General features: G+C 41.8%; 1 protein-coding gene across 15 annotated transcripts in view; it reads left to right on the top strand.

Annotated features, from left to right (window-relative positions):
- LOC142956663 (activated CDC42 kinase 1-like) overlaps nt 1-20,513 on the top strand; it is a 48,882-nt gene extending 28,369 nt beyond the window's left edge. For 8 of the 15 annotated variants that reach the window (XM_076098354.1, XM_076098356.1, XM_076098355.1 and 5 more), the window contains 17 exons: nt 2,360-2,537; nt 3,364-3,434; nt 6,528-6,797; nt 7,018-7,170; nt 7,945-8,108; nt 9,193-9,312; nt 9,695-9,821; nt 9,963-10,111; nt 10,586-10,693; nt 10,983-11,177; nt 11,456-11,547; nt 12,101-12,226; nt 12,513-12,946; nt 13,083-14,306; nt 16,012-16,107; nt 17,872-18,002; nt 18,321-20,513. In XM_076098354.1, the coding sequence (XP_075954469.1) occupies nt 2,360-2,537; nt 3,364-3,434; nt 6,528-6,797; nt 7,018-7,170; nt 7,945-8,108; nt 9,193-9,312; nt 9,695-9,821; nt 9,963-10,111; nt 10,586-10,693; nt 10,983-11,177; nt 11,456-11,547; nt 12,101-12,226; nt 12,513-12,946; nt 13,083-14,306; nt 16,012-16,107; nt 17,872-18,002; nt 18,321-18,327 (3,645 nt within the window). In that variant the 3' untranslated portion in view covers nt 18,328-20,513. Of the gene's footprint in view, nt 1-2,359; nt 2,538-3,363; nt 3,435-6,092; nt 6,194-6,527; nt 6,798-7,017; nt 7,171-7,944; nt 8,109-9,192; nt 9,313-9,694; nt 9,822-9,962; nt 10,112-10,585; nt 10,694-10,982; nt 11,178-11,455; nt 11,548-12,100; nt 12,227-12,512; nt 12,947-13,082; nt 14,307-16,011; nt 16,108-17,871; nt 18,003-18,320 lie in introns of those variants that run through there. The other 7 variants (XM_076098363.1, XM_076098364.1, XM_076098359.1 and 4 more) reach the window with 7 other exon arrangements.
- The last annotated feature ends 3,935 nt before the right edge of the window (nt 20,514-24,448 follow it).

Genomic DNA, 24,448 nt, shown 5'->3' with positions numbered 1-24,448 from the left:
AAACTGTTAGCGGATAGTGTGAGTTGGTGACAACGTATGACCACCTCTATAAGTGAAAGTGATTTCTGTGCTGCACCTGTTTTTGAAAGTGTAAAACGTGGTATCCTGTTTAATGTGTTTTGTGAATTGGTTAGCAAGTTGACAGAGAAATATGACACGAGGGCTTAAGCACCTTGATTTTGACCCCTCGTGCCTCAAATATGACACTGTCGTGGAAAGAGGCCCAAGAGGAAGCTGACTTGCGTCTTTGGCACCGTCCGGTGAAATAACACTTCCATGTTGACTGCTGGGGGCGATGAAGGATAAAGCGGCTAATAGTCATGGTGTATGCCCCATAAATGAATATTTTGTGCTTTATATCAAAAATGTTTCTTCTGTGGATACAAACAAAAAAAGTTCTTTAAAAAAAAAAAAATAAAAAAAAAATGTCAGCGAAAGCTTTTGCTTTAAACTCTTAACAGCGTGATCAGTGGATCAAATAAACATGCTACGTTGTGGAAGAGCATTTGGCAACGCTTAGCGCCGTAGTGGAGCAGCCAAACAGACCGCTGTATCGTCTTTCTCGGGGTTGGGGGTCAGGCACGATGCGAGAGAGACCGATTCAAATGACTGCAGCTGCACTTAATCCCAAAGCCACAGGCACTGCAGGCATTCAGTGTAGCCTGCATCTCTATAAAGTGGATCTGGCAGGTTATAGTATTGTATTGGGTTATAAGTTAATAACAGACTTGTTGTACCTGCTTCACATAAATCCGAGGATTTCTCACAGACAGTTTTCTGTTGACCTGTTAAAGTGGGACAGAGCCTCCCGCTGACTCGAGAGAGCCAAAGCTGCATGTTTGGACATTGCTAAAGAGATATCAGCTGTCCCACTTTTATGCGCATTGCAATGAATTTGTATCAGGATACAGACATCTGGCATAACCATTGGGGATTGAGCCCTCCCAGCAGATCGGTCTCAGTCGGACCTCGCATCAAAAATGCATGGAAAAGACAGGACCACTCACTTTCCATTTAAATAAATGAAGGCACAGTAGATGGATCTTTACAGTGTTTTGGGGGATGGTCACATCATGCCAACTGTTATGGCCCAACATTAGGTATGTATACTTGTGTGAGGAAGACATACTTTAACTCCTCAGGTCACATTCATTAAGCAATAGGAAGTGACCTCTAACCCAGCCCATTAAGAAGTTTAGATGACAGCAGGGAAGCTGGGACCTCCGACACGTCCCTCTAGACCTTGTAACCTTGGCTCAGCGAGCACAGGAAGTCCCTCGTTCACAGAGTCCAATTACTACTCAGCGGAGGTGCCCCTACGACCCAGCGCATCCACCAGAAAGGTTTCCCTGTCAATCTCTGCAGATTAGGTCGGCTCCCCTCCCCATTGAGACGGGGAATAATACTGCTGACCAGTGTGAGCAAGTGTAATGCAGGAGTAGATGAGCTTTTTGTAGTGGTTCATCTTCAAAGTTCTTCACACCTTTGCTCTCTATTTAATTCCATCATCGTGATTTATAGTCCTATGAAGAAGCACAACAGGATTTAAGATGAATTTCATCTTTGTGTTGTGCTCGTTTCAGCTTGTCACTTTAAGTAGACGGTGATTGACGATGTTTTAAACTGTGGTGTTGTGTTTTGACATTGAAGATTGATGTCTCACTCAGTGTGTTATAGAGGGCCATACTACAGTGTGTATATATATATATATTGTGGTCAGATTGTTTAGGAGCCTCCCATTTCTCTTCACTGACACTTATAGACGCCAGATGTGCAACATCCATCTCATGTATCTCTGTCTGTCGTATGAATGTGATGTTAACACGACGTCTAGAGCCGAGCTGCCTAAACTGCTACCTTCTGTTTCCAGAGTAGTTATTAATCTATTTTGATGCTGAAAAAAACAAATAGCTGACAGTGTGGTATATTAACACTACAATGACACAGGATCTGTAATCAATGTCTATTTGATACTGTCGAAGTCAAATTTGTCCGTTTTTTGGTCCACTGACAAGCAGCTAATGCTATATCCATGTCCTTGTTTTGTTTATGGAATGTAAATTTGGGCAACCCAATCTGCAGTGCTTAAGTGTGTGTGCCCGAATGTGTGTATATGTGTGTGTGTATTTTGAGTCTAAGCGTCTAAGCAAGCATTTCAGTGTGTTGTAAACAATTACTGGGGATCACACAACAGACCTGAGCTCAGTTCATCTCCTTTTATTCCCAGAAAATAATGGTTTGATTGTTGCTCAGTGACTTTCTATCCTGCTGTGTTTTGTAGCTTTGAGACCAAGCATTGAGAAAACTGTTGACTAAATATTGAATTCGGTTCCCTGTATTCTTTGTGTGTGTTTTGCAGAAACTGGGCGGTAGCATGCAGTGTGAGGAAGGCACAGAATGGCTGCTGGAGCTGCTGATGGAGGTGCAGCTGCAGCAGTACTTACTGCGGATCCGAGATGACCTTAACGTCACGCGGCTGTCGCACTTTGACTACGTCAAGAACGAAGACCTGGAGAAGATCGGCATGGGTCGACCTGGTGAGAAACTGTGTGTTTGTATGTGTGCGTGTTTTGTTGTTTTCACAGTATGTGTTTTTGAACATTTGGAAAATAGTTTCGTTAAAGAAAACTTCACATAAAAGTCAATAAATGTGAGCAGTGGTAGCTGATCCGGCTGGAAAACTCCCTGGTAGACTTAAAATATCGGTCCACGGTTCAAGGCCTTATTAGACCATCACCTTTTCTTTTTGTTTCTAAACATAGCTTCCTAAATGATTACTACTATCATCCTACAATATCACTTTTGTCTGCAGTAATGGCAATGTGTCATTTGGCTCACCCTCCGCATAGCTGGAGCAAATCCTCCATTACTAACTACCCTAATGTCATTTTAAAGTCACAACTGCTAATTAGGCACAATAGGAAGGTGCCAATTATTTTGTGTGCGATGTGTGTGTGAAGAGGACGGCAGCAGTAATGTTCCAAATCCAGTTACTGATGCCCTCAGGGTTCTCGGGTATCAAGTCGCTTAAGAGTAATTACACCCACTTCTTCTGCTCTCATATATTCATTTAATCTTTTTCCTCCACTCATCTCACTGTTCTCTAAACTCTCAACCGTCTTCTGTCTTGTACTTGCTTTATCTCCAATCTCTTCTAACATATAGTAAGTGTGTATCTCCATCTTTTCTCCCCCCTCCCATCCTCTTTGTGTTTTTTCCTTTTTTCCCCTTTCATATCAAAGTTGTTGTTGTTTTCTATTGTTTGTTTTGTCCTGCTCAGAGTTATCTTCCAACTAAGAGAGATGACTTGGAAATCAGTAATAGTAACCATCACTGCATTTCTCTTTTATTCTTTTGATAAAGGACAGAGACGACTGTGGGAGGCTGTGAAAAGGAGGAAAGCCATGTGCAAGCGTAAATCCTGGATGAGCAAGGTGACAGACATAGACAGGCACAACACACACACACACACACACACACACACACACACACAGGACTCATTTATTATGGTACATGGTGTGCTCGACATTATGTCGCCATGTTGGCGTCTGTCTGTCTGTCACAGTGTTGACACATCCACACGCATGAACAATACATGATAGAAACTTTCCCCTGTACAGATGATATGATCACATTTTGCAACACCGTGACAGATTATTTTTGTGTTTTTTTTTTTTGTGAAGACCAGTATTTTAACAAGCTGGCAAGGTAAGTTTATTTGTAAAGCACATTTCATACTCGAAGGCAATTCAACATGCTTCACTTAACTTAGACATATCTACTAAAATGCAGCCTTTACCATCTGTCAGTTTGATGCCAGTCTGCTGTATAGGGGACTCAATGCTTCTGTTGTGTTGAATTAGGACATAAAATTCTTATTTCTAACAACAAAGGACTGGTGACGGTAGTGTGAATGGCAGAGCTGTTTTTAAGTCTTTAGAACCAAAAATACAGATGTAATGCACGCACATCTATGAGGAAATCCTTCCAGAGAACAAAACAGCCTGACCCTTCTCTTGAGGATGCGCATGTCCACACACAAACGCACACGAGTCAAGTCACAAGAGTTGGTGACACACGGATTCAGAGCGTGCAGCATTCACAGAAACTTTGTCTCATGAAGCTTAAAGTTTGTCCCTTAAAGAGACAGAACCATGGGACTATTACTTGTTCACTCTCTTTAAATAAAGGATTAACAATAAAAGATACCATAGAAATAAATAATAGTAGAATGGACATTCCTATTAAAATCGGGGGCAAACCAGAGTAGAGTAAACTAGTACAATCTAACAACTTAATGCTTTATCCACAAGCTCTTGGCACAGCGTAGGAAAGCACATTGCTATTGCCAGACGAGTGTCAACTATGTTCGGCTCAGTTTCCTTAACCGGTGTAGCAATAAAGCATGGCGGAATTAGCCAGCTAGCCAACTGTCCACTTGTTTGCTGATTCCACCATGCTTTAATGCTACACTGGTTACAGAAAATGAGCCGAACAGCAGGCTGGTGGCCAGTGGCAGCGCTGGGTCTAACAGTCCCTCTGCCTCACTCCCAATGCCGCTCTGGAGAAAGACCAGCTAACGCTTCGCTAGCTCGCCAGCCATCCGTCTCTGGAGCTGTGTCCCGACAACACCATATGGCCCCACTTATGACACCTTAACTTACAACAATCGCCATTTTCTTTTGTACTAGTTAAATGGAAAACAGTTTAATGTCCTTTCTACTCCTATTGTATTTCTAAGAAGGATAGTTTATACACAAGCTCATACAATATATGATACACCTACTGCTAGGGGGAATGAAGTGGGAAGGAATACTGGGCAGTCGTTGCTCTTTGTGTGTGTGTGTGTGTGTGTGTGTGTGTGTGTGTGTGTGTGTGTGTGTGTGTGTGTGTGTGTGTGTGTGTGTGTGTGTGTGTGTGTGTGTGTGTGTGTGTGTGTGTGTGTGTGTGTGTGTGTGTGTGTGTGTGTGTGTGTGTGTGGTGCGTGTGCTGTTCTCAGTGGAAGTTGCGGTGCCCAGAGAACATGGTGCTTGCCTTCTATACTTACACCTGTCTGTTTCTGCCTCTGGCACCATCCTCAGCTAAAGTAATCTGCTTCCTCAGCGTCCTGTGTGTGTGTGCGTGTGCGTGCTGCCATGCTCAGAATCTTTTGAATGTCGAGCGTCCTATTTGAAACCCACTCGCCACACAGTGACCACAAAGATGTGGTGTTTTTAAAAAGGCTTGCAGCATTATGTCATGTCTGGTCCAGTGTGAATGTGAAACCACACACGGCTTGCTACTGTTTATATCTGGCCAGTCAAATATGTTTGGCACCTCTTTTTCACCGATGATACCATTTCTGTCATTTCCAGTCAATAATGACTTCAGACTGGTCTCATTCACTTCATTTGCATGACACAATGACATTCATTTACTGCTTTAGATTCAAAATGTCTCTACCTTTGACAAATACGTGCATATGTGATATGCTGCATGTTAATTGGGGTTGGATATTACTGTTTATTGTTACTGAATTCTTTTACCTGTAATGTTATTTGATATATTGCTCTGTGTCGTTTCCTCTGGGTATGACAGCAGTCGTGTGTGTGTGTGTGTGTGTGTGTGTGTGTGTGTGTGTGTGTGTGTGTGTGTGTGTGTGTGTGTGTGTGTGTGTGTGTGTGTGTGTGTGTGTGTGTGTGTGTGTGTGTGTGTGTGTGTGTGTGTGTGTGTGTGTGTGTGTGTGTGTGTGCTTGTTTCGGTATATATGCATAGCTGCTTACTGACAGCATATCAGCTAGAGTTGTGAATCCTCACGATTCTATTCAATTACAACTTACCTGCCAATGGTTCTCAATGTATTATTCAATTTCCAATATAAACCACCATCACTGCCTGATAATGCATGCTACTTGCATCCAGTGTTTCTGCAGGCCTGCAGTAGCAGGTGAGTGGGTGAGGAGAGTAGGGGGAGAGCAGACCAGGGAGAGATAAAGTGGAGAAAAAAAATAGTTTTCCCCGAGGCTGAAAGAGATGGAAAAGAGCGGGAGATAGAGTTCATAACTGAAATGTTTGTCTGTTATCTTTCCTCCATCTCCATCCACAATCTTAAGCCCAGTGTCTCCTCAAAGCAAAGCGGCTCATTGAGTGACTAATGAAGGTGGAAGATGAAACACAGATGTGGCCCTTCGTGAGAGACATCTCAACTCCTCGGGCAGTTTGTTCATCCCATGATGGGGTTCATATTATTGTTCATAAGCAGTTCAATTCATCTAATTGTTTTTTCATTATACTTACAAACAGTACATTGTCACTCCTAGGAAATGCATCTAAAAATAGAAATGTGTGTTGTATTAAATAATAATATAATAATAGACAAATACGTAAATACATTGAAGCCTATGGTCAATGTCCACTTTCATTTTCTTGGCCTTATCCCACCACTGATGCTTGTATCTCTCTCTGTCTCTTGTTCATTATTGGACCTTTTCGCTAATGTTTTACAGCTGAAACACTTTCTTACCTTCATTCTTTCTCTTCCTCTGTAGGTGTTCAGTGGGAAGCGCCCAGATGGAGGAGACTTCCCCCAGCAGGGCCAGCCGGCCTCCTCCTTTCGTAAGCTGTCTCCCACACCTCTGCTGGGCTTGGGGGAGGGAGTCCTGGCCACACAGCCCAGTGGCGGTGCTCCTCTTGATGGGCAGCAGCAGGCACTGACCTGCCTCATCCCAGAGAAGGATCTGACAATGTTTGAGAAGCTGGGGGACGGCACTTTTGGTGTCGTGAAGAGAGGAGAGTGGCTGACGCCTGCAGGGAAGGTGGTGAGGAGACCCGCCCTTTAAATGTATTTAGTTCTCTTAACAGGTTCTGTGTGTTGAAGATGTTTGTAAAAGATAGAACTGTGCCGTGGTCACACAACTACAGTTATTTTCTACCATGCTTGTTTGCATTCTGTGCCGCTGTAGGAAGGAAGTCAAAGCAAATGCATGAACCTGGGTACTCGTACTGTTTTCAGGATGAGTTTGTGTACCTTGTTTCCAGCTGAATGTAGCTGTGAAGTGTCTGAAGACAGATGTTCTCAGCCAGCCTGAAGCTCTGGAGGACTTCATCTGTGAGGTCAACGCCATGCACTCCCTGGACCACCAGAACCTCATTCGCCTCTACGGTGTGGTGCTCACACACCCAATGAAGATGGTAGTGGACACACAGAAACGCACACGCACAGGGAGGAATATACACTGACAGATAAACATAATCACACATGAACCTGTGGTCTGACTTACACCCATATACACCTCACACAGATGTCCCTCTCAGCCACTCTCTGAGACTGGTTCTTGACCTTACGGTCTATTTAAATCAGGTCAAGCTTCTTTTTTTCATTTTATTTTTAGGAAAATAATATGATCATCATAATAATAAATTAAAGTAATTAATAATGGATATCATAATACATTGTATTTGTTACAGAGGTATCTAATGTGTGACAGTATGAGGTGACAAATAGCTGTTGTAATGACAAGTGGGAAAAGGTATGTTGGGTGTGTCTGCATGTATCGGGTCAAGCATCTTACGGCCTTTGTCATGGCCGGAGAAGGTGATGGAGGAAAGGAGGGAGACAGGAAGGGAGGGGAGCATACGGATGGAGGACTAAAATAAGGGCTGACGTTTCAGCCTCGTTGTTTTCATCCTGCTGTTACTTTCTAGTTATTTCCTCTGCCAAATAGTTTTGGACCATGTCATGACTATCAATAGACTACAACACAACTCACAAAATTAGTTTTTTTCAGTTTTTATCTTTACATTATTTTACATTTATCTTCCTCCTATTCTCACTCCCTTCTTTCATCTCCAAATAAATGTATATCTCTTCAACACCATCTATTCCTCGCACCTTTTGCTTTTTACTCCTCCGGTCCTCTTTTCACCCACTCTCTCTCTCTTGTTCTTCTCTCTCTGTTCGTGAAGGTGACCGAGCTGGCTCCTCTGGGTTCTCTGCTGGAGCGTTTGCGATGTGTTCGTCCACAGGGCCCAGTGTTGATCCACACTCTGTGTCAGTATGCTGTACAGGTGGCTTGTGGCATGGCCTATCTGGAGCAGAGGAGGTTCATTCACAGGGACCTGGCAGCCAGGTAGGGGACCAACCACTTTTTTTAAAGCGTTTGTAAGTTTTAGCAACTATACAATGGTCAAAAGCTATATTTTAAAGATGGTTACGGGGTGTTTTCTTCACATTCTCTATGAAACCTATTTTTCTCTTGAGGGAGTTTTTACTGGTGTGGTGAATTATTTATATTGCTTCTCCACCCAGACGTTTACAGGACGTTACAGGGAGACTTGGCCCACAAGTAAAAATGAGTCACTGGTTGGCTGTCTGGAATGGGTGGTCTGAGTTCTTGGTCTTGCCCAAATTAGTCACTTTCACCTAACAGTTGACACTGTGTAAGATGCTTGAGAAAAGTCTTATTGGCTGGTAGAAATGAGTCACTTTCACAGTTACGGCTGATATACAACGGTAATGACTACACATGGCTTTTACAGTGTGCCAGTCACTAAGAGGATTTCTCAAGCTGTGGTTTTAGACATTTTGAAATTCGGTTAATTGTATTCATAATACCTTCAATTAAAACCTGCAGTAGGTTTTAGGACTGCATTCAGAACATTACTCGTGCTATGCACCACATGTTGAGTGTACTATAACTGTCTTGCACATGGACTAAATTTATATGACTGGATCACATTCTGAACTTTGCTCAGGATTGACCATTAAATAAATCTGTTTTGTTCATTTCCTACAACCATTTACCAAAACCATAATGGGATTTAAATGTCATGTTTCAGGTCAAGTTCAGTTTGATGATTCTATCTCCTCTCAACAAATGGTCAAACATTTCATATAGATCTTAAAGAAAACATATTTCCACCACGATAGAAGCTTATTCCTCCTCATCTTTGTTGATGCTACTGTATCTGGGGGGGCTTTGTGAGCATCTGTCACCTTAACAGTGTGCTGATGGTATATCAGTAATATGCCACCTAAGCAAAACCTTTTAAATTGTAGTTAGATTATATGATGGAAACGGCTGCACCTCAACTTCCCAAAATACTCCTTGAAGTTAAAAAGAGCGGAGGTCATACAGTACAGAATAAAAGCCACGCATGTTAAGTTTTAAAATGTACAAAAAAATAGTTTAATATTTGACCGTCTATCTTCAGGAACATCCTGCTGGCCTCAGCTCACAGAGTGAAGATCGGAGACTTCGGCCTGATGCGGGCGCTGCCCAACAACCATGAGCACTACGTCATGCAGGAGCATCGAAAGGTCCCCTTTGCATGGTGGGTGGACTGAGGGAGCAGCTCAATAGCCAAAGCTGTACTTGGATGCAATTCATGCATGGATATGAGTGGTTTTAGTGGTTAGGGGAATAGGATTTATTTTATTGCAGAAAGTTTCCACCAAGAACTCTAATCAGTCACAGCTGATTCCTGCCATGCTGATGATTGTTATGAGAGACTTTTTTTTTTGGACTATTTGGCAAATTCTGTGTTGGCAAAACCGCTAGCTTTCTTTTCACTGTTTTAATTCATGTGCATGTATGATTTTAATATGTTTCCAAAGACAGTGCAGCTTTTTTGATTTAAAATGCTTTTAAAGGTAGTGAGGATTATCTTTGGACATATACAGTACACATTAAAGTTTTTGTCCGTCCTGCTTCAGGTGTGCCCCAGAGAGTCTGAAGACCAGAACGTTCTCTCATGCCACTGACACGTGGATGTTTGGAGTCACTCTCTGGGAGATGTTCACACATGGCCAGGAGCCTTGGCTGGGCCTCAATGGGAGCCAGGTAAACAAAAAAATATTGAAACACATCTTGAAGCTGAAGTAACACAGGCAAACCCAGAAAATGTGTCAGATTTATTCACATTTACACAATTGTCCTCTTTCAATTTTTTTCTCCTTTGTCAAAAAAAAAACCCCACCCTAGATCCTGCAGAAGATTGATAAAGAAGGTGAACGCCTCCCGAAGCCTGAAGACTGTCCGCAGGATATCTATCATGTGGTGCTGCAGTGTTGGGCTCAGAAACCAGATGACAGACCCACCTTTGTTGCCCTGCGTGAGTTCTTGCTTGAGGTAGGAGAGCTGCCATTTGGGTAGTCAACGTTGTATATCCAGGGTGTTAAATATAAAGTTGTTGTTTTTTAGCCACTAAGCAAAAGATACTTCTTTGTAATCTTGACACCTCTGGCACAGAAAGGCCAGTGTTCCTCCAGCAATCCTCCATAGCATTAATAGATTTTCAGCTCCACCTAGTGGAGTTACTGCAAAGAAGACACTGAAACATGCCCTCAGCTGGAAGGATAACAACAACTAGCTACACTACATTTAGATTCAATACTTAAATGCCATACAACGTAGATGTTTGGAATTTGTCTGTGTGCTCATGTCGCAGCATAACAGTCGAGACACAAAAAAGAAATAAAAACACATACCATTTAGTGCTATTCCCCTCTCCCAATAATGGATGTAAGATGTGGCCCATTCATAAATGTTTGCTGTGTTAAAATTAACTTTGGTGTTTCATGTGTGTTTTTTGTGTCTTTATATGTGGGTGTTTTTCAGACCATGCCCACAGACATGTCTGCTCTGCAGGACTTTGATGAGCCTGACAAACTCCAGATCCAGATCAATGATGTCATCACCATAATAGAGGGGAGGTGGGTGTTAACTAAATGTTTAAGACTTTGGATAAGATGCTTTCCTCCAAATCTGTAACTTTTACCTTCCAGACTTACCTGTCAATCTTAATACTAGTAAATACTGTTTAAAGGGAAAAGTTGCTGAGTCAATCAATGCTTACTATTAAAATATATTGAATATCCACTATGCTAAATGCACTACATTATAAATATTACATGTTAAATGTGTAGTAAAATGATTTGTTTTTTGGTAATGCCCTGCTGATGACGCTCCATGTTTCATCCTCGGTATTTCTGTGTCTTTCAGGGCAGAGAACTTCTGGTGGAGAGGTCAAAACAAGCGAACCCTTAAGGTCGGACCGTTCCCCAGAAACGTGGTGACATCAGTAGCAGGTTTGTCAGCTCATGACATCAGCCGGCCGATCAAGAACAGCTTCATCCACACAGGACACGGAGACAGCAACCCTCATCGCTGCTGGGGCTTCCCTGACAGGATTGACGAGTAGGGGACCAGCTTCTGTTTATTTACTTTACGAGGCTTTAGTACCACAATGTAAAAATGTCTCTGAATGACTTCATAAATATGTATCATAATTATGCCCCATGTTGGAAGTTGGTGGTAAAAGGTCTGATCAGTTGGAATAATAAACTCTCACCAATAGATGGCAGTAGCACAATACTACAAATTTCCAACTTATAACACCATTATAACACCAAGGTTAGGTAGATTCACTATATTGGCATCTGCTGTAATCAAGTCTGGTGCTCTCTTCCCTCCAGTTTGTACCTCGGCAATCCCATGGATCCTCCCGATGTCCTTGGTGCTGACCTCAGCGGTGCTCGGCTCACACAGCTACCAGGACGAGCTAGAAGTGAGTTAAAGAGCTCCAATAAAGACGGAGACCATAATGATGGCTGTTTTGATCGACAAATACCGAGGATAAACACTCTCGTAAGACGTTTCAGTGTCTCTGGGTTCAAACTCTATTTGGCGCCACTGATCCAGACCCGTTTAGCATTTGGCTCAATTTGGTAATTGTGAAATGGTTTGATCATATATGTAAACAAAATAACACTTGTATTTTCACAACTGATCATAATCACTTTTGTAAACAAACCTAAACAACATTAAAAACTATTAAAAATGTATATTTAATTGTTGCCTACCGCTGATATAGGTATGATAACACGCCTGTCAATCGATAAAATGATTCCACATTTTACATGCAGAGCAGATGTTGCTTTGGAAATATGGCCACCAAACAGCTTGCTTTTAATATTTCTTAACACTTGCCGACAAAACTTTCATATGTAATCTGACATTTGCCTCCTGCTTTTTCCCCTAATCTTTCTATCTTTGCTGCTGTCTTTTTTTCCCCCTCTGTGTCTCCTTTGCGATGGCGGTATTTGCTTTTATTCTTCCAGAGGAGCCTCCTCCTCGCCCTCCTCAGCCAGCAGTGTTAATCAAGAGTAAGTCTGGTTTCTCTCAGCAGCTCCTCACCCATTGTTCCTGCCCTCTCTGTCCCCTCCTAGCTCCACTCCTTAATAAAGGTACATTCCATACTTTTGTTTCTTTGCCTGTCTTTGCAGTGATTCCATCGTCTACTTCAATTTCCTTTCTTAGTAGCCTATCATTGTTCTCCATCTTTCCATCGACGTGTCCCCTCTAACAGGTGTGCAGTGTCATTTCTGTGCACAATAGGACTAAATTCAGACCTGGAAAACCTGAAGTGTGTCTTGTATTTTCTGGTGTGACGTGATCTAAAAGAGCATTGCTGTCATCACTCTCAATGTTTTTCAGTAAAGTAATCAACGTATTGTGTGTTTGTGTCTCCAGAGCCTTGCTATGATCCAGTAAATGATGATGAGGATCTGACTTCAGCAGGACTAAAGAGATTATCACTTCGGAAAACTGGTTTTGTCAAAGGCTTAAAACTTAAACCTGCTGCGTGGGTCTCTGCTTCCAAACAGGGGAGTGGTCGGACTTCAGGCTCAGGCCACAACCCCAACAGTGAAGTGTCCCTCATTGACTTTGGGGAGGAGTTCCCCCCGCCCACTCCCTCCCCTTCCCCTGTGATTGAAATTCAGATTCCTTCACTGGCAAAGCTAGCTTTGGAAGCAGAGAACATCATGGACCGGACCCCGCCTCAGAGTCCATCTAGATCGTTGCCCCGACCCCTTCACCCTACACAAGTAGTGGACTGGGATGCCCGGCCATTACCCCCACCTCCGGCCTATGACGATGTCGCCCAAGACGAAGACGATATGGAGGTACGGTAGGAGGTGACGCAGCACATTTCACATTATGCCAAAATTTCATGGAAATGGGATGTTTATCTCCTGTTCTGATGTCACTTAGATCCATAGTAGAATGTATCAAAGTTGTAAATCTTCTTTCTCCACAAAGGTGAGCTCTATCAACAGCTCAGAGCACCAGCATGAAGAGGAACAGACTGATGTCCATAACCCAGATGAGGCTCTCTTCTCTGGACCTAAGGTTGAGAGTGATGCTCTTGTTTCCAGGGATCCAGACCGATCAGGTCCGGAGGACGACCTCTTTCTCCCCAGCAGGCAGAGCCAGGTTCTGTCCACCTCCTTCTCCCAGTCAGCTGAGATCTTCCAAGAACTCCAGCAAGAGTGCATGAAGAGGCTAAATGTACCGACTGGAAGTGCTGCACAGTCAAGCTCGCCGTCCCAGTGCTTAGCCTCTTGTCCCCAGACACAACAGACTGAGGAGGGACACCAGCAGAATGTCTTCTCCTCCAATGAGGACAAACCCCAGATCCCCCCACGTGTCCCCATACCCCCTTGCCCCATAAAGAGGGGCGACTACACATCTGCTCGCTGGTCACGGGATCTCTCCCTGTCACCGCCACCAGCTGACATCACAGAGGAGGTTTCAGGCCCAAACCAGGAACGTCCACCTCAGATCCCTCCCAGAGACCCTTTGTCCCAGCCGGGCTCCAGGACTCCCAGCCCCATGGGCCTGGTAGTGGGCTCCCCCCAGCAGAGACTCTACTCTGTCAGCCCCATCACCATGCAGGCTCCCCACACCTCCTGTCCCTCTACACACACCTACGGCTCCTACCTCTCCACGTCTCCAGGTAAACTCATGCCTACCACGCACAGCTTTGCCTCAGATCCTAAATATACTGCCCCCAAAGTGATCCAGGCCCAGGCGCAGGGGAAGGATTTCACCAGCAAAGGCCCGTGCATCCTCCCCATCGTCCGTGATGGACGTAAAGTCAGTAACACCCACTATTACCTTCTACCAGAGAGGCCCCCATACCTCGACCGCTACGACCGCTTCTTCAGGGAGGCAGATAGCCAGCCCGCCAGCGGTGTGGAGGAAAGGCATATACGGCAAGCTAACACCGCCACGGTCAGACCCATGGTGGTCAGCAGCCAGATTCTCCAGGGACACGCCCAGGGACAGGGGCTTGTCCAGCCAGGCGAGCTGAAGGCTAATTTCTCCTCCAACAATAACAGCAGTCTGGGTGGGCCACGGTCAGGGATGAAGACATCAGTTAGTCTACCTCGCGTCTGTTCAGACGGGCTGACGGCAGCGGTGGTCACTGCTTCCTGCATCAGGACAGACGGCGGCGGAAACTCGGCTGACAGGGTCAAAATGGTAAGATCGGAGATATTTAGATTGCCTTTTGCAACCTTCATTTGAAAAACACTTAATGTATAATTTTACGATTTATATCGTGCTGAAAGGTAAAATGTATCGCTTCAGTAATTAAAGTCCTAATCTTGCTCACTTTCTCTGTGATGATGGATAGTTTAGATGCAATTTATAGTTGACCTTATGTCCTCCTTAAAGCCATTGTGATCGCTATTTTGTAAATTAGAATTGGATAAAAAGCACAGTTGTTGAACTAGATAGCCATCGGTTCTTAGCTTCCTGTCACTAGTATGAGAGAGAATGGCTCCATTATTGCTTGAATATCAGTGCAATGTTCAAGATAATCAAGGATTATTCTAATGTAATGCAATGAGTGCAGTGCATATTTGATACATGGCTTGCTTGACTCCTCTTAAACATTAACTTAAATATAAACATGGTGTACAGTAACTATTACTTTGAACACAAGGGGGCAACAGAAGGTATTTTTTTATTGGTTGTCCACTCAGGCCATAGCCTGTAGGGATAATTGTGTGTGTGTGTTCGTGTTTGCAAATTGTTCCCTTTCTGTTAAAGACATTTTTGGGGCATTTTTCCCTTTATTTGACAGTGGACAGTGTAGAAATGACAGACAGAGAGGATGTGACATGCAACAAAGGTCCCAAGGCTGGAATCAAACCTGGGATGTTGTGGTTATATGGCATGCGCTGTAACCACCCCCCCCCCCCCCCTCTGTTTCCCTTTTTGTTAGATACTTAGGCACATATAGTTGATGCTATTAACTGCATACATCTGTCATAATTTAACCTTTTAATTGCCTCCCTATTAAAATTAAATTATTCGAACCAAATGATGACTGATGTGTAACACAGCACAACATTTTCAAACTGGAGCTGAACTGCCAATGAATCAGACTTAATTAAACAGGAAGTCTCATTTGAATAGCGTTTCAGTAGGCGTGGTAGCATACAAACAATATGCCAGTGTTCTGAGACAAAGGCCATGTTAATGTTTGCTGTGAATTGATTTTTTTTTTTTTAAGTAATCGGTTTCTTTTTGTTTGACACCAATTGAACCTGATTGAACTGGAGTCAGAATCACTGCGAAACACCAGAGGCTCTACATCGATCAGGCACTTGGCATTTTGTATTGGAAACTGAGATCTGTGGCCGCACACGCGGTGCAGTGGGAATGTGAGGTCATATATACAAACTGTACTGCAGAGGAGTTCAATGCAAGAAGTAGAAATGCACTAAGCATTCGCTCACTGTTGTAGTTTAAATAGTGGGGGTATTATAGGTCTCAATCAATACTGACAAAACCTCATCATGTAGTAACACAGTGTCAGCGTTATCTTGTTGAAAGTAGAGTTGGATGAAGGTGGACTTGCACAAACATCATTTGTGGAACAGGATTTGTTTTGTGACGGAATGGGTGACTGCTTATCAGATCTTGGATAAGTGACAAAAATCTTTTCAAGTAGAACGATATAACTTGATTGTCAGATTTGGAAGTGTTTTATATAATTGATAAATCTGATTTCATCTCAAAAAAGGGCCCCGTCGTGTTTGTAGGCGCTCCCGAGGTAAATGCTGAAGGTAGTATTTGAGGTGACGAGTGACGACAGAGTGAGGAATCAAAGCCAGGGGACTGCGAGTGCTGTTGGCTGATACAGATGTATCCATACTGTTGATCTTGTGTGATTCAGGTGCAGGACGCCGTTCACGGTGTCACAATAGAGGAGTGCCAAGCCGCCCTCCAGAACCACAACTGGAACGTCCAGAAAGCTGTGCATCATCTAAAGGTGAGCGCATTCATTTGTACGCTGTGAAAAAGCTTTTAACCTTTTTGAGCTTTATTTTCAGGTGTATTTTAAGAGGTTAATGCACTGCAGTTTCCTTTATCTGTTGGTCACACTGTGATTCTATAGTGATCGCAATAATACAGGGTTTTTAGAAAGTTTCCGCATTGGCGCCCTGAAACTGTTATATGTAATACAGTTAGTTGAATAATTAAAATCAAAGTGTAAAAAGAAAAATAAAGCTTTATACTTTTTCTTTAACCATAACTTTGTTAAAATAGAGAAAAGCTAATTAAAGCTTAATTTATTTATCTTTTACTAGCTCATTTAATTTTCCTATCTTTTTGGTCTTTGCACACATTTAATGATTCGTCATCTTTAACTTCTTCTCATTTTCCTCATGATTATATGATAATGAGATGGGCGTGTTTCTGTATGTCCAGGGCAGTAATTGGTTCAGGGTGTTTGTGTGTTTAACATCAGTGGACAATGCAGAGTAAGAGTATCCTAATTGAAAACACCAGTTTGAAACACACTAAGCCTTTTCAGCTTGATCTGTAACTAAAACCCAGCTTTTGCCATAGAACCATCATACTGTATTGAAGCAGACTTGACACTAGCAATAAGACCATAAACATTACAATGTTTACTAAGGTAATAAATCATGTAGGGTCATTTCCTCATAGACTTCAGATGATGTTTTCTGCCAATGCGGTAGTGCTTAAACCTGTATTCTCTCTGTGACGTTTTATGGCATTTTAAAGACATACAATTGACATAACTCTATATAGTTGTTACTTAGTCTTTCCTTTTTCATGATGTAAAAAAAAAGTTTTAAGAAAGCTTGTGTATTTTTTATCAACTGGTTTGAGGTTAAGGAGAAGTAATTATTTAATTGATGGATTCAATTATATTTTGATCTGATAACCTTTTACTAGTGCTTTTGTCTTTTCTTTGTGCTCCATAGTATCAAAGTTAAAAAATATTGTTCCAGACATGAAATAAATAATTACTTTTATTATCTGGAGCAAATAAAAACATTAGTCTCAAACTGTAAAAAACTAACAAAAAAAAAAAAGCTGTCGAACAAGAACGGCAAACTGAATTGATAAACAAAACTTTATACAAAGTAATGGCCACAAACATGTTACAGTTCTAGTCCATCAGAATATAGACCCTGTGAAGTGGACGTTAATGTAAGAGCCCTCTGTGGTAAACACGGGTCCTCAGAGATCCAGATCACTGCATCTTAGCTCAGCCTTCAGTCCTTCTCTCTTATAACCTTTTTTTTCACAGGATATAACAACAAACAGTCATTCAAAGTTGCTTCATCTCTTTTTTTTACTTTTTATTGATTCATATCAAGATGTGATAGGAGCAACTTTGTTGGACCTTAAGGAAAAATGTGGTCATTGCTGCTGCAATAAGCCGACGATAGATATCCAGACTCATTGATGTGTCTACAGCAGTGTTCAGCTCCCTCTTAGCTGCCTGTGTGGCAATGGGCACAAGGGAACAATTGTGTGCTCCTTAATAGTGTTGGCAAAGTTTAGAAAATACAGAAATGTGTTTGAACAAGACACTGAGCTTGTATTAAAACATTGATTCATTTTACAATGTGCTCACTGGTGCTGCAATCTCAAGGAGGAGAATAAAAAGATGAAACATTACCTGACCATGTGACCGTGCTTTACTGCCCCATCTCGTCCGTCTCGTCTCTCCCTACTCCTGGCTTCTTTAAACAATGGTTTTCATGTGTCTCTGTAGGTGGAGCAGTTGTTCTGTTTGGGTCTGAGGAGCAGGTCAGAGTGTCTAAAGCTGTTGGAGATGTGTGACTGGAACCTGGAGGTGGCCAGCACTCAGATGTTGGATAACTATGGATCCACAACAAGACATAGGTACCGTATTCTGTAGTTACCTTCATAGAGCACATGTTTAGATGTTTCCAAAAATTGAATTCGGTCATTTATGACCTTGCTCCACATTATGGCATCAGGTCAACTTTGTCACATCTGTCTTTGGAAAACATAATCATTAAAATCTGATTCTTAGCTGCTGCAGATTTTCCCTCCTCCAAATAAGTATTGCACGTTAACAGCAGCCATATACAGCAGGGAGACGGGCAGTAGTATGATCCAGTGATGGTGTGCCAGGAGAATTTAGCTTTTCATCTCATGATCCTCTCAATCTAATCTAAAGCATCTTTATATTTGCAGACGGTGACAGAAATCACAAGCTGCTGAGCTCCGATTGGAACTTCCTCCTCCGTAAAATATCATCAGAATAAGTGAATTGGCTCCTGACCTTTCTCGTATATGCTTCGCATGCACCTCCAATCAGAAGACTGTAGAAGAATCAAGCACATGTTCACTGAACTAGCACAGAATACCAAACTTTATTATGGCTCTGTTCATACCTAACATGGAATATGGAAATTCGTTTGGGAGTAAAAAAAGAAGACCGTGGGTCATATTTTCACCACCTTTTCTAAGTTGTTCAGAGACAAAAATCACACTGTACTTGTAAGTTCAATTTCAATTGATCAGCCTGAAATGTGTCATCCTAACAGGTTCCTACAGTCACAGATCGTGGGTGCTACCCTGCTGTGACAGATCCACTTACTTGTATCCTCACTGCCGCAACTGCACCGTTCCTTTGATAATGTCCTTAAAACGGCAGTTTGAAAGGGAATCTGAAGAAGGCAACATGAGTTAGATAGCACATTATACACAGTGGCACTTGCTAAGATTTAGTCGAAATACTGTAGAGTGAATACAGACTTGACCTCTACCATGTAAAATGTATAAAGAGACATTTATGTGTTTGTTTACAAAATATTGATAAATTATTTTAATATATTTTGAACACGATGCTAAGAGACGAGAGGAGACCGTTATGTCCGTTACTGGGCCTGCAGTCAGTGGACACTTCCTACTAAAACCTTTCCTTATTATTTGCCTCTGCACTTTGCCCGAACATAACTTCTGCGCATCGGCTGAAAACTCCTGCCAGCTGGGTATTTTCTGCATACTATGTTGGCAGCTAATAACCTCAAGGCACAGATCCTGTCCCATAATCATCACTTAAAATAACAAGTGTTATATTTTGGTCAGCAGCTTTGGGGGCAATAATATAAAACTGGAATGGCTCTTCAGCTCTGTGTGAACCTCCTGCTGGGCACGACAATACATTTTCTGACTGGGTATTGTCCCAGTAGAGTCCTCAGCAATGAACATGGAAACCTCCGGGCCTGTATTCTCCCGTTTTATTTTTTTCCGATGCACTTTGTGAGGACTCAACTAGAAGGAAGGGAAGTAAAAGGCATTCCACTTGCTTCTAAAATTCCCTTTTCTTTGGCCAACCAAATACTTTACAGGCATTTTATGGTCGACACACCGTGACCCTTCGGTGCTATAGAAAAAAAGAACCCTTTTTTGCCAACTATTACAATTACAATACAAATGGTTGTCCCCATGAAGTCATTGGCTTTGCTTCAACCAGTTCTTCCGTATGTCCACGAAAACGCTGGTATGTAAAAGGTCCCAGCACGATCCGTTTTGGCAAAAGCTCCAAATGGCCTTGGAAAAAGCTACTATGGAACCACAACAAGCCTGCTATGCTACCTGCTTGGGCAAATTAAGAGGCTTTGAAGAAGAAAAATAAAAGAGTGTGTTAGGAATATATTTCTAAACAATGTACAGGACTGACTTTGGATGACAACCTCCAGTAAAAGCTTTCTCCTGTGTGCAATACGGCTGCTGTAGAACCTGTAACCTCCCAGTCTGTACATCCATCAGTGCCATCCTGTTGTGTAAAAAGAAGTTCTGATGTATCCTCGTAATTGAACGCACAGAAAACAGAATAAAATGTTTGGTGACTCAGTTTTCCTCCCCATGGCAGGATAAAGTTGTACTTAAAACACTGATTCCAAATCAGTTTTGCCAATGTTCCCCTCTAATGTGTTGTGGTAAAGTTGACTGTTAACCAGTGCGTAAGGACAGATTGATGTGATGGCTGCCTCCACAGTTGGTTCATGTGTTTGTCTTTACACCAAGCTGCTGTAGTGTATTGAAGGACTGAAGTGAACCTTGTGGTGTTGTGATCAACCCAAAGCAACATTCTTCTGTTGTGGTGTTTATACTCTGATGTTTAAAAACTCTGTTCAGTTCCTTGTTTGCCATATCAGATTCTTTAGAACCTGTCTGCTCTTTTAAGTCATTCATATTGTGTTTGTCCTTCAATCGAACTTGCCATTTCTTCCTCATTTGTATGTATTTGCGTCCCAGAATGGGTTTTAAAAGCCTTTTTCATTGTTTCACTCCTCCTGGGTTGTTGGAAATGTTCGAGAAGTTCATGCTGCCGAATTTATAAATGTATTTTTTATTAAAGATTTCATTATTTTTTATTCATCTTTCTTTCTGTCACCTTCGTTATCTTTAAAGGAGCTAGTGATCGTTAGAGGGGATATCATGCTGGATTTAGTCTTCATTAATAAGACATGTTCCAATTAATGGTCAAATGCATAAAAGGGACATATTGTGCTCATTTAAGGTCAATACTTGTGATTTGGATTTGTCCTGGAACTCATACTGTCTGTCTGACTATAGCTGTATTCAGCCTTTTAACACCTTCCTCTGGAACGCTATGGTTTAGCGACCTTCATCCTACAAACATATTAAACAGACGACCGACTGGGGACCCCAAGAATAAATACTGTGAGAAACAATCACAACAAAGTGTTAACTTATTTCTTCTCGAAACATTAGTCATATAATTAATGTCATCTTAAAAAAATACATTATTATTTTAGAAAACTAGTTGATTTGCATATTTTGGAAAGTGAAAATGAGGAAATGTGTATCAGTAAAATATTAATACTACAAATTGATGTATTGATGATACGGCTAGAATCTTATTGATGACAAATTTGTTCGGGTCAATAAAACATAAACCTTTATTAGGGTTAGGGTTAGATGGTTATGACTGAAAAACTGCTCAACCTTCAGTCACACAAACACACACACCATCTTTGATTTTGACCCGTTCTCCCTCTATTCACCATCTTTCTCTTCTTTACACACACATCCTGCTATATTGGACCCGAGGAGCCTGGGTCTCTCATTGCTTACTAATGAGAGACCCAGTAGGCCCTCCATTCATCTTAGCGGTGTGTTTGTTTGTGTGTACAGTATCATTACTGAGTCCCTGGGCAAATTATTAATGTCTGTTGTTCCGGGCATTAGAGAAGAGGGCTCGCAGGAATCTCCTGTGAGGGTGAATAAAGAGGGACGAGAAAAGCAAGAAGAGAGCTGCCAAGAAAGAGCGGCGGAGCAGATAAGACCCTGTGCCATCTGGAAAAGACGTCATCCGACATGTATATTTATACATGCGTGTATGCATCTACAGTTTGCTTTATAGAATATGATTTCTCTCTTTCTCCCTCTTTTAAAAAAATCTTTTTTTAAGTAAAGTATATTTTTCACCAAGACTGACTTTTTCAATGCTCACCATCTCATGTTGTTGTTCCTATAGTTGAAACTTTAGCTCAGAGCGGAGCATATTGCACAGGCAGGAACCTTTAGTCTGCAATGGAGGAGTGACAGAAAGTGATGACAGGGTGATACTTGTGCGAAGTCGGAGAGGAAAAAGGGAAGAAAAAAATCCAGAGAGAGAGAGAGAGAGAGAGAGAGAGAGAGAGAGAGAGAGAGTGAGAGAGAGAGTGTGAGTGAGTGAGTGAGTGAGTGAGATGGATTGGTGGCTGGACTGTAAGAGAAGTGGAGCTGTGCTACAATATATGAAGATCCATGTCTCTCTCTGCCTCTAACAGTCTACATCTTTTACTGTAGTAAAAATGAATTCTATTCCATCTCCATTCTAAATGTAGTTTAAAGGCAATGGGGCTACAAATTAATATCACATGTTTAATACAAATATTTGCCAGATATCTATGATATGGCATGTGTATCAAGGATTACACATAAATATCTCAGGTCAATGCATAAAGCTTGAACTGTGTTCTAATTTGATCTATTATATCAGAGAAAACCCTAAAAAACACGATGATAGCAAACTATGGAGTGTTTAAAGCTGCATTCGTATTGTTGACCTCTTAGCAGAAACAACCTATTGATGTGATATTGACATATTGTCACCTTTTTAACTTGATCTGGCCAATGTGTGAACAGACAGTTGCTAGCAGATACGTGGCAACATTCGTATTCCTTTGCAGTCATGTTGACGGCAACATGACGACTGTAAGATCAATATTCACTTTCTTTCAACTCAGAAGTTGCAGACAAACCCAAAGGGAAACATCTGGCTCTTATTGGCATCTATTAACTTGTTTTAATACCTGGTGTTCAAACCTCCTTTTTGCAACCCATAATATTAACTTATACTGAAAGGCCTACAAACATTACATGATGTAATAATATAAACCGTGGCTGTGGAGCATGTCCTATCATTTGACATAATGAAACATGAAGGTGTGAAGGTCAGCTGTGAAATGTTTAGAGCGCTTATGAATTAGTCTGACTGTTAAATTGGCACGTTATGTGCGTGTTCCCTCCGCCAACCTCCGGAATGTAAGGAATGAATGTAATTGGATTTCTAAACGTGCCGATACGCGAGCGTACTCCGATACAGTGAAGAGAACAGCTCCACGTGTGAGATGTGCAGTAGTAGTGGCTTTAGACAAAGGCGTGTGATGTTGTTACTGTACGACAGCTGCAGGATAAAAAAAGATCACACATAATTTACTGCAGCAGACGTCGCTGTCCATTAATGGAAATTAAACAGGATGGTTTCATACTTGAAAAGCAAGAGTGCATTAAGGAGGCTGTAAAGTTAATATGGGTCTTATCTTTTTATATTATTGCCTTATTGTTGATCACAATTCTACTGCAAAAATGACTTCCACGAGACTCCATTATATACAACTACATTCTTTCTGACTAATTTTTTTGACAAACTGCAAGAGGAGAACACTGAATTTAGAGAACATGTTTGGTCGTGGTTGTGTGATGCCAGTCACTTTGGGACATTCAAAAACTATTTGTTGATGCTCAAGACCTGATTTTGAAAATTAAGAAAAACTGTTTCCCTAATTGCAAATCCTAGGTTGTACATAACTTAACTATAAGATATAATATATAAGATAACGTTAAGTGCCGTCTCATTTCGGATCATTTGCAGATATTTTACTGTGCACGCTGGCAGCCAAGCCAAAAGGCATCGCAGTAGTCAAAGCATTAGATGACAAGAGCCTGTCACATATTTGTTTTTTTCACTCATTAACATGTTGAAGCAATTCTAATTCTTTCTCTTGTAATAAACAGCGTAGCAAAACCTCAACACCCCCCACCCGGCACTTTTAGTCGTTCCAAATGGTACACAGATAGAATCGCCTCCTCTGCACTAAATGTTTGCAACCACTTTGAATCTACTGAGTAAAGAGACGACTAAAACTTAAACAACAGACAGGAAATTATTATGAGAATTTACTGCTCCTATAGGGTAATAAAAAAAAAATCTTTAAATAAACACACATAGGGAGCCAGAGTAAGTCAAGACTGCAGTGCAAACACAAACTCCCAAGAAGTTTCAGGTTGGAGTAAGACAGAAGGAGACGAACCTAAAGCTGGAGGGAGGGGGAGCCTCTCTCATCGCTGCCTCTGGCCGGCTGCACATACCACAGAGACACTGTCTGGCTTCTGCTGTCTTGGTGTGAATATACCCAGGTTTACTCCCTTATAGACTCCATTCTTTGACTTCCCCATAAAAAGTTTGCAAAGCCTACGTTGTTTACATCCATCTTTGCTAGTTTACAACCTTTCTTTTCCACTGGCTTTTGCTGGCACATTTCCTGAAGTGTTACTGCCACAACTAGTGTGAAACCATTGTCAGGAATGTCTATTATGCCATCTGTGAGCACATACTGTACATGTAGATGGGAATGCTTGTGAGCGTTAAAGAATGAGAACTACGGAGCTCGTCTGGTGACTCACATTTCATAGAATAGTCGACTAGTCTCATGCACACAAATGAATCTGCAGCCTCTCAGACACTAGATGTGTCCCGTCTACGTTACTTAAACCTTGGTGGTATTTGACACCTTTTTGATGATTATTAAAATGCAGCAGTCTGGAATGCCCCACTAGTAACATTTGTTGGAAAACTATTGCATGGCCACTACTTAATACCGTGTAGGAACAAGATGATTAAGCCTTGGCCACATTTTAATAAGGCATGGGAATCAAATTATTTTGGGAGAGAATTATTGTTATTCATTTCTATGGAGATGACTGTTTGTTGACTAACTGGCAGGGGTATCCTCAGTATCTTA

This window comes from Anarhichas minor, unplaced genomic scaffold, assembly GCF_050575085.1.
Source record: "Anarhichas minor isolate MPS153535 unplaced genomic scaffold, ASM5057508v1 ptg000024l, whole genome shotgun sequence".
Classification (NCBI taxonomy): domain Eukaryota; kingdom Metazoa; phylum Chordata; class Actinopteri; order Perciformes; family Anarhichadidae; genus Anarhichas; species Anarhichas minor.
This window is presented reverse-complemented; position numbering and strand designations above follow the sequence as displayed.